Source organism: Montipora foliosa, chromosome 13 (genome assembly GCF_036669935.1).
Source record: "Montipora foliosa isolate CH-2021 chromosome 13, ASM3666993v2, whole genome shotgun sequence".
Classification (NCBI taxonomy): Eukaryota; Metazoa; Cnidaria; class Anthozoa; order Scleractinia; family Acroporidae; genus Montipora; species Montipora foliosa.
The window spans coordinates 25,636,856-25,646,657 of record NC_090881.1 but is presented as its reverse complement, the minus strand read 5'-3'; the positions used below and the strand labels follow the sequence as shown (position 1 = coordinate 25,646,657).

At 40.4% G+C, this 9,802-nt stretch overlaps 2 protein-coding genes across 3 annotated transcripts in view; both read right to left on the bottom strand.

Annotated features, from left to right (window-relative positions):
* Positions 1-238: 238 nt before the first annotated feature.
* Positions 239-8,048, bottom strand: LOC137982112 (interferon-induced protein 44-like). The gene is made up of 6 exons (XM_068829172.1): positions 7,767-8,048; positions 5,348-5,741; positions 3,250-3,430; positions 2,242-2,438; positions 1,386-1,661; positions 239-766 (listed from the first exon to the last, which is right to left on the bottom strand). Exons 1-6 carry the CDS (start codon positions 7,788-7,790, stop codon positions 543-545), a joined length of 1,296 nt encoding a protein of 431 aa, XP_068685273.1. The 5' UTR covers positions 7,791-8,048; the 3' UTR covers positions 239-542.
* Positions 8,049-9,644: 1,596 nt separating this feature from the next.
* The window catches only part of LOC137982111 (retinoblastoma-binding protein 5 homolog), a 16,162-nt gene continuing 16,004 nt past the window's right edge, over positions 9,645-9,802 (bottom strand). For both annotated transcript variants that reach the window (XM_068829170.1, XM_068829171.1), the window contains exon 17: positions 9,645-9,802. This exon is cut by the window's right edge and continues 666 nt beyond it. The gene's annotated coding sequence lies outside the window, so the exon portion shown is untranslated.

Genomic DNA, 9,802 nt, shown 5'->3' with positions numbered 1-9,802 from the left:
CACTTAAAGCGAGCGTTAATGCCTGATCTGCGTACGATTAAGGTTTGGAGTAGCTTGTACTAGGTAAAATCCACGAGCCACGATTCCCAACCTCGTTCCCAGGACCTCTCCCTTGGCTTCTATCCCGGCTACGTAGCATTATCGATCGAGGTAGCGGAAAACTGTGGCTTTTGCACTGTGATTTCTCTCTTATTATCCAAGCTACGTGTTCCGGCACTGTCACTGACCACACCTACACTGCGCAATGTAAAGAAATCACATTTGTTCAAATTTCAGTTTTTAATTACTTTTATCCCCTCGAATCTTTTTTTCAGGAAATGATTTTTATTTATGCTACTGTTGCGGTAAGTGTGATATTACCGAACTTTACACAAGATAATCCACTTTTACTGGAAAATATTTGGCCAATGAAAGGCTGTTAAATGAAAATATCAGGACTTCTTTATATGATGCCTTGAACGTAACATTTTATGAAATTCATCACCTAGTAACTAAATACTATACTGCATTTTCGTGTTTCGAATAGCTGCTCAACACTTGTTTTAAATGTTACTAATCTCCTCCTCCATACATCGCTTCATGCCAATGGACAGGGGCAGCTCCGGCTTCACATCTTCCCACATATCCTTGAGAGCTTTTACTGTGTTAATCTCGTTCTTGCGCAGGATCGACAGAACTTCCTTAACTTTTCCTTGGTCATTCCATTTGTGCTTCATTTTTAGACGGGCAAAGAACTGCTCCAATTTCTCCACACCGCTACTAGCACCTAAGGACGACGAGATCACTACGATTAAGTGTGTTGGTTCATATTTGAGCTTCAAGATGAGACTGATATTCTGATCCACATAAATTGAGGCTTAAATCACACCTCAAAGATACTCAAAGTGCTCTTTGTCTAAATTCATTATAGGCGACAAACAGCCCCTCTTTTGCACCTTCCGTCTGACTTAGAGAATGAGAGGCTGCTGTTAGTAGTCTAAATCACTCACGAGAAAAAATAAGTCATTTGCGCGGTCAATACCAAATATGCTTTTCAAGGAATTCATGCACGTGATTTTCGAATTGGTTTCATAAGTCTATTATCTTTATCTATAGTTAACTCTGCGTCGTTCCTGGCGCATGTGTGCCTCAATAAGTAAACCAGAATGTTTACGCCAAACTCATTCTCGTTCCATGTAGGCGAGATTAATTGGACACGAACTCTTGGTCCTTCTGCACAATCTCAGAAATTTTCAAAACAAAGATGGTTGCCAGTGCTGAACTCTAATTTTGATTGCATGTAGTCTGGAACCGGCCAGAGACCGTTACTCTTTGCATCATCCAAAGTATCGCAGCCTCTGGGGTACGGATGCGGTCGTCGACACAATTCTGAGGATTACACTTACCTCCAGCTTCAACATTTCTTTCCATCTGATTTTTCTCTCTTTGCTTCCGAATTTGTATGAAGCTCTCAGCTGACATCAGAGAATATTCCAATACATCAAGAGCAGTTCGCTCCGCAGTCAACGACGTTTCTTTCTGCTTGTCTGTGTAATTTGCAATAAAGTAGGTTCTCTGACTTGCACTGCCAATCGCCTTCGATGCGTGATCGAAAGCATCTTCTTTCTGGTCCTCGCCTTTTATCTTGTCCAAGTAGGTTATCACTGTCACTGGAGAGTAACCTAAGAAGGAAATCGAAACCATGTTATGTTTAAGGAAAACTCAGGCAGAGCTAGAATTATGCTAACGAGCGCTTTCTCACTCATGGCCCTGGTTGAGTGTTGTAGCTTTTCCTTTTCTTCGCTTCGTGGTTGACTCTAGTTAGATGTTCAAAAACCCTTACTACTGTTTACTGCACAATCTTTCTCCGTGTTTAGGCTACCTCAATCCGTTGATTTATTTTCAATAGCGTTTTTTAACTAAAAACGCCGCATAACGCTCAAAGTCGCCCAGACTCATTATGCGTCTCTTTGTATAAAAACGGGCGATAAGTTGATCCCGTCACACAGTCACAGTCACTAACCCAGCCAGTTATTATGTACTAACCAAAAAGGCCGAGAATCTCGTGCCTTATCCAGATAAACTACAAAATCTAACCATTTGCAGATGTCGTTACCAAGCCATCACTTAACTACTCAGATCATTAAGGATCCTATTGGATTGCCGGATTTGAAGTAACGCGATCCCTCAATCAACCAGTAGACAGTGAAAAGCCGGTCGATTGACAAGGTTAATAAAAGGCATAGAAAATTTTCCCCTTACCTTCCTCTCTAAAGTGGTTTCGAATCTTCTTTAACTTATCCATGTAATCTTTCAAACGAGGATCATTGGCTTTCACCACAAATAGCACAGCATGAGCAAACTTTGCGAGCTCTGCAGTTTTCCTTAAGGGCTGTTGTTTTGCGTCTCCACCTTTCTCCTGCTCGTATTCCCGTTTGATTTCCTCACCTGGGCGTATTCTTAGAGAGAAAGAAAGGAGTAAAAACCCATTTAGAAATATGCTGGGTTACCCGAGAACTAGGACTAAGCCCTGGCTAAAACATCAACATTATCGTCCGTCATTGCGTTGTTCAATTCAACCCGGGTCAGTTGATCTTAACTAGAAACCCATCATTAAAACCTATATGTTGTCATGGAATTTAAAATAGAGTCTGAGCTTTAGATTCTAGGACGAGAACGACTAAGAGTACGAGATTTTCTCATACAACAACAGTGCGCTCGCAAACCAGCCTCATTTTGGCGGGAAAACGTGATACCGTCATTTTAGTACGAGGTTTTGCAAAAATGTCGTCGTGTCAAAACAAGTCAACAACACGGTAGCAGTTTTGGCATTTTTCGATCTGCAAAAAGGCTCAGCTACCAGTAGTAAGAATACCTGAGCAACCTACACTGCTAACAAAGTGTAAGATTAATCGTCCGGGTTATGAATCTTCTACGTATTTTCGCTAAAAATGGGCAGTCAAATCTCGTACTCGTCCTCGTCCTCGTCCTAGAATCGAAAGCTCTCTAATAGCTGGACAGGGGCAAACAAGGGCTTATCTTGGCTCATTCAAACGCAGCCGTTGAATAATTGGTCGCTCTTTCGGCTCGCATGAGCTCTGCAAGTCAATACCCAACACACGAAAAGAGAAAGCGGGAGCTGAATGGTCCAGAGAATTTTGGACGAAAAAACAAAGCAGGACGAATTTCAATTCGGGACGATCGAAGCTTATGAATAGCTTCATTTGATGAATATAATTTTGTAGATAAAAAAAGGATATTCTTAAATACCTTCCTGTCATGATGTTGAGACATTCATCGAACAGCTTTTCGTCGCATTGAAAAAAGCCTCTGGTATCAACAATTCTCACATGCTCATGAACAGCGTATTCCTCGAGGTAAATAGTGCCCTCTTTTCCTGTTCCTTGCTCAAACGCTGAGGGATTTCGTTTGAGCGCTTGTTGAACGGTAGCTTATACAAATAATGAACAAGAGTACATGTATTAACTGTAATAACAAAGGTTAGCATATACTTTTGGAAGAAACTCGAGTGATGCATTAGAACCGAATAAAGATTTCACTTGAATTTCCTTAAAATAATACTGCCAGGCAGTCTATTATCTTTTGTTAGTCATTCTTCCTTAATGAGTTAAAGGTCTTTTACTTTTGAATTTATGTGCATTCGAGCTATTGCAGCAGTGCCTGAAGGTCGCTCACAAAACTAAAACAAGCCGAAAACATTTCACCCATCCTTTCTCGTGAATAGCCCTTATGTAAAAAATATTCGTACGCAACCGTCGATTATCTAAAGTCTTAAAGACTTCTCGCAGAGGATGCTACGAGAGAGAGAGAGAAAAAACAATGTTTTTTCTTCAATTAATAAAGATCCCCAAAATTGATCTCACAAAATTTACAGAGACTCGAGTGATGCATTAGAACCCATTTCAATTGAGTGTCGAGAGTGATGATTGGCTCGAAAATCTCGCGACACTTTTTCCACATCGCGACTTGAACACGCGCATAGGGTCTCTCTTATTTCCTTCTCCTGGAGACAGAGACCTGAAAACGAGATCAGTGACTGTACCAAATAATAAATATAATTCGTAATGAAAAGGAATAGAGCAAGTTTCAATCGAGTGTGGTAAAACCAAAACTTACTTTACCCAATCAAGAAGGAAGGAGACAATCCAATAAACAATCAAAACCTCGAAGTAATTACACGCAGCCGACACAAAGCGCGGGAAAATGTGCATGCGCGAGCCACGATTGGTTTTGCTTTCACTTCTGATTGGTTGAAAAAGCGGCGCGAGAACTTTGAACCAATCACTGAGTGAAGAATTTGAGTGAAGTAATGCAAAACCAAAGCAATTCGCTAATTACTTTCGACACTCAATTGAAAACCGCTCTAAAAAGAAAAAAAGTCGTAATAAAATCAACCACAGAAGGTATCACAATCAATTCTAGATAAGTAAAAGCGGACTTGAATTTCACTTATTCTGGAATTATCTTAATATCATTGGGTAGAGAGTATCAAAATTTACTAACCTGATAAGCAAGGGATCGAAGCCCATTTATAAAATAATTAGAATAGTACGCGCAGTCTCATTGGTCAATAGCTGTGTTTAGATGAGAGTATGTTGATACAGCTGTGACATTACATGAGTTTTGATTGGTTATGTGTTTTCAGACGTGCGTTTTGAGTGGCTGGTAGGTAATATGAGCGGGTATCAAGAAATTCTTTTCAATCAAGAAGTAAAAAAAAACCAGCATTTTCCTTCATTTGTCGAATTGTGTTTGAGAAGTAATTTATAAAAGCAATACAGGACTTTTTTCCGTGTTTACACAGCCTCATCTAAACACTTGGGGAGATGGGATAATTATCCACAGTTATGTTAACCCTCGGCTGCTTTCGGATTTTCAGAACTGTCTCAAATTCTCCCAACTCTCCCTCGTGTTTAGATGAGGCTATGTAAATACGGACAAAGTCCTCTATTGCTTAAACCATGTGATATTTGCACAAATACTCACGTGATACTTCATGTTGTGTGGGCTCACTTAACAACAGCGGAACTACTGTAAACGAATGCGCGCGACACAGCCGGCTCAAGTCACGGTTAGCAAAACATAACATGGAGCACTCGGTTTGAAAAGTGCCGTCCATGGTTGTGGACAGCGGTTGGATCAAAGTGAATTTCGACTCATGACAGAGGTCACTTTTCCTGTAATCATCAGCCCAGCAAAGGCAAAAAGAGACGAGACCTCTGCTTGAAGGGAAAACTTTTCATATCAAAAAAATAAATGTTTGGACTTAGTCTTATGGACGTGCAATTTAAAGAGTATAAATTCGTTTTATTATACTGTAATAAGTTACTATGGATACTCTGCTTACCAACAAAGCTGGTCTTTCCAGAGCCTGTAGGTCCTATCAGGGCGATACGCACCAAATCAATATCACTCACATCGAGATCTCGGAAGCTTTCTTTCTTGATCCTCGGTCGCTCCTTAAAGTCGTAACTGATCAAGGCCTTTTGAAGTTCCAGAAATTCCTTCTCCTCTTTCATCTTTTTCTCCTCTTCTTCTCGTTTGCGTTTTTGTTCATCCAGTCTTTTTCTTTCGCTTTCGTCCTCACACCTCGCCCGTTGCTGCGCGTCCAGTAGCGCTTGTTCACGTTGTTTCGCTAACTGATTCTCTAGATCCCTTACTCTTTTCTCATTCTCTTCTCTCGCCTGTCTCTCACCCTCTGAACCGGCATTTCGATCTGTGTTATCCACTGTTTTATGAACCTGTAAAAAAAACCTCTTGCTGTAATGTCAAAAACTGTGAATTCCAAAGGAAGCATTGCAATTAATGCCACCTTGAACTGTTTTTTTATGAGAGCCTTTCGGCTGGTACAACGGGAATTTTTTTTGTTTCAATGATTTTAGAACAAATGAAATTTTATGTATTTCAACTGCGGAATGGGAAAAAATGAAAGTTAGAAAGATGAGCAACCTATGCAGTTGCAAAGGACTGGGCCCGAGAAAATCCAGGCTTGAATGGGATTAGCCTGAAGCCGCTGTTACACTTTGAAACTTTTAGCTGAAACTCATGTGCAACGGCCCTGCAAAAAAAGTGTCAGCAGGCGTTGCACCGTGTAACATAAAAGGTCGAAAATCGTTCGGAAACGTTGAAACTGGTCTCGAAATGTTGTTTACATGGCCTTAGCCGGTTCCTGATCGGCTTACGCAGCGTAGCGTGACAAGAGCGAGGGAGACCAGTTTCACAAAGAGGTGTTACACGGTGAAACTCTTGTTTTTGTCACCACTGTGATCGTTGCGACCGTTGCAGAAGTAGAAAGCGGTTCTACTTTTCGTGAAACTTGTCTCGCAACGGAAGTTCAAAATGTTTCACGAGACCGACCATGTTACACGGTGCAACGCCTGCTGAAACATGTTTCGCAACCGCCGTTGCACACAAGTTTCAGCTAAAAGTTTCAACGTGTAACAGCGGCTTGAGAGCAGGCTCTCTCTCTGCGGTGGCTGGTATGGGATTCGAACCCATGACCGCGCAATTTTTCTGCTAAGCTAACAAGCCAGCTTAAAAATGAAATTATTTTAGAATGTATAAAGTTTCATATGTGAAGGAAGCCTTTATACAGTGCATATGGGTGCTGACGCTGGCATATGCAATCTGGAAGCGTTTTGTTTTTCTTTCGGCTGCTATGGCGCACGACTATTCTTTGTACCGGTTTTCGTGCTTTCCTACTTTTGGATTGACAGTTGCGTGACCGGAAGCCCTTCCACAGAGCACCTGAGCTGCGATAAGGCGTTGTTTTCTCTATTGAGTGGCGAAAACTCTAAAGAAAAGTGCGTCTGATCGCAGGTTATGGGGCACCACAACTATGAATCAAGCAAAACATGCACTATGACGAAACACGCGTAAAACAAAGATCTAGCGCAGTACCAACTACTCTGCTCGATTTCAGGAAAAAAAACTTATTCAAATTCCAATAATTTTTTTAAAGAGCGGAAGGTGATTTTTCCCAGAAATTTAGACTATTTGATTGAAAGGCAAGTGGTTTTCTTTCGGTTTCAGCGAGTTTTTTTCTGAATCTAAGATCAGACTCTCTTACATTTTCGATTTCAATTGACAGTAATTGAAAATGTAAAATCAAAGTTCGTCCACCGCGAATAAAGATTTGACTTGAATTTCCTTAAAATAATACTGCCAGGCAGTCAATTATTATGTTTGTTAGTCACTCTCCCTTGATGGGTTAAAGGCCTTTTATTTTTGAATTTATGTGCATGAATACGAGCAAACTCAATGATGGACTTCTTCGAATGAGCTTGACTTTCCTTGTTGCATTCGAGCTCTTGCAGCAGTGCCTGAAGGTCGCTCACAAAACTGAAATAAGCCGAAAGCATTTCACCCATCCTTTGCCGTGAATAGCCCTTATGTAAAAAATATTCGTACGCAACCGCCGATTATGCAAAGGCTTAAGGACTTCTCGCAGAGGATGCTACGAGAGAGAGAGAGAGAGAAAACGATGTTTTTCCTTCAATTAAGGTCCCCAAAATTGTTCGCACAAAATTTACAAGTTTCACATCTCCGATGCCCATCTCGGAGATTCAACAGTTGCCAATTTAGGGAAAGGAAAGGCGTCGGTCTCACAAACGATGCTTTCGTCTTTCCTTCCGGGTACACCAACATTTCGCAAGTTTCATTCCAAACGATAACGACGCATCGAGCGTCCCGTTGAAAAGTAATGTATCGATGAAACAAGTCAATATCAGAATGCCTAAGCTGCAAATTTAGTTTTATATACTCACAATCTGGGACTCGCTTCCTCCCATGGTAGAAGAATGTTGCTTTAGTGTAGCTTCTTTTCCCAAACAGCTTCCTTCTCAACTTTTATCCGCTTGTCGAAAGTGAAAGTCAAAAGCGGAAATGGGATTTCCCCGAATACATGTCGCAAAAATGGTTCTTGGAAAAATGTACTTTCTGTTTGTTGAGCCGATAAATTACACTCGCCTCTTGCTTCAGCACGTAGAAATACCAGAGAATTTTATTCATAGGGTTAACCTCTAGACTCTCCCTTTCAAATTGATGTTGTTATATATGAGTTTGAATAAACATGTATGTATGTATGAATACATTGCGATTTTAGCAAGCCACAGCCAATTTCTTAGCAATACCGGAAGAAGATTTTCCCAAGAAATTGAAATCATTTAACAAGTGGGAAGAGTTCTTTCAGTTTCAGGAGATCATTTCCGTTATTTTCCTTTTTGCGAAACAAAAGTTCAAAATAACAGTGTTTTCAATGTTGGCAAGAATTAAGAATGATGAAATCAAAGTTAGGTCATTGTAAAAAGAATTCACGTGAAGATCATTCGAAAGCTAGCAAACCTTAAATGCGTCGAAATTGCCCAGTTTCGTATATTATTAAAATTCAGTCCTAAACAAAAGGCATCATCTCGAGGCTCTGAAAAATTATGACTAGCTCCATGCGCGAGAAAGATGAACCAAATCCCACGCTGTGTGATTGGCTACTCTAGCTAGTAGCGGGCAAGATGGAGCTATCTTGCCCGCTCGGGATTTTTCGCTTGGTCCCGCAAGATCAAAGATCATTTTTGGTACCAGTGTTTTATCCCATAGAATGAGTCCTTTATTGATAAAGCTTGTTCGGCCAAGATGGCTGGATATTGGCCTTGTTCTTATTTTTTGCGTGTTTATGAAACCCACAAAAAAATAACTTGGCCAATATCTAGCCAGCTTGACCTCACGCTTGGTCAATAACCCATTTATAAATCCCCAGAGCCCCGAGATGATGACTTTTGTTTAGGACTGAATTTTAATATATTGAAATTGGTCTATTTTTTCAATTATTCATCGCTGTGTACTGTAAAGTAGGCTTCGAATCTGTTACCACTGTTGCGGACGGTTAATTGTTCCTTCTTGCATGCAAATTAGTTTTTTTTTTGGTCGTATTCTTTTTACTCAGGTTACACAACCTCATAGTGAGCACAATCAATTAACTAAGTGTCTTAGGGAACCGGTCAAAACTACTATATTCGAACAGGACCCACCTTTGGGGTAGGGGGGTTCTCAAAGACACCACCTATCTTCGAACTTATCATATGAACATTACCGACAACATTTTATTGGCTTTAAATTTGAGTTGACACCGGAATATTCAGCTAGCAAGAGTCGGTACGTACTAGTCAAACAAGAAAAGTGAGGTTTGAATATCACTGTAATCTTTTACTGCTGGATAGAGGGGTGGCTATGCAATATAGACACCATCTTTTGACGTTAAGCAAGGGGGGTGCAGGCAGACACCACCATCTATTTTGTGGTTTGGTGGGTCCTTTTCCAGTGTAGTAGTTTTGACCACTTCCCTTAGGTGTTTTCTTGTTATCCCCCTTCGGACCAATTAGTACAAGTACCGAAAATTTTGTTAAATCGTTTTTTCGTCCTGTTAAACCGAGTGCATGTTATGTAGCTACACGAGTACTCCTTTTTCCTGTCTTCTTACACACCTTCGGTAAGTCTTGTCGTTTGTTAAATATTATCTTTTGGTTTAAGTTTTACGTAGTTAAACTCTTAACTCATACTACTGTATTTCTTTCTTTCTCGTAGCGAATCTCGCATTGCTCCCGGTTGGTTGTTAATAGTAGAGGCGTGTGTTCGGAATAAAGCAGAGTTGCTTCTTTTTCTTTCTGAGTGTATTTGTCCTTTACAACCACTTTAACACGATCAAAATACTTGTACATAACCGCTAGTCGAGAAGCAATCATAAATAAGCATCTTGCAATAAATTTGTCGCTCAAATTTTACAACGAATGAAATGATATATGAAAGGAAT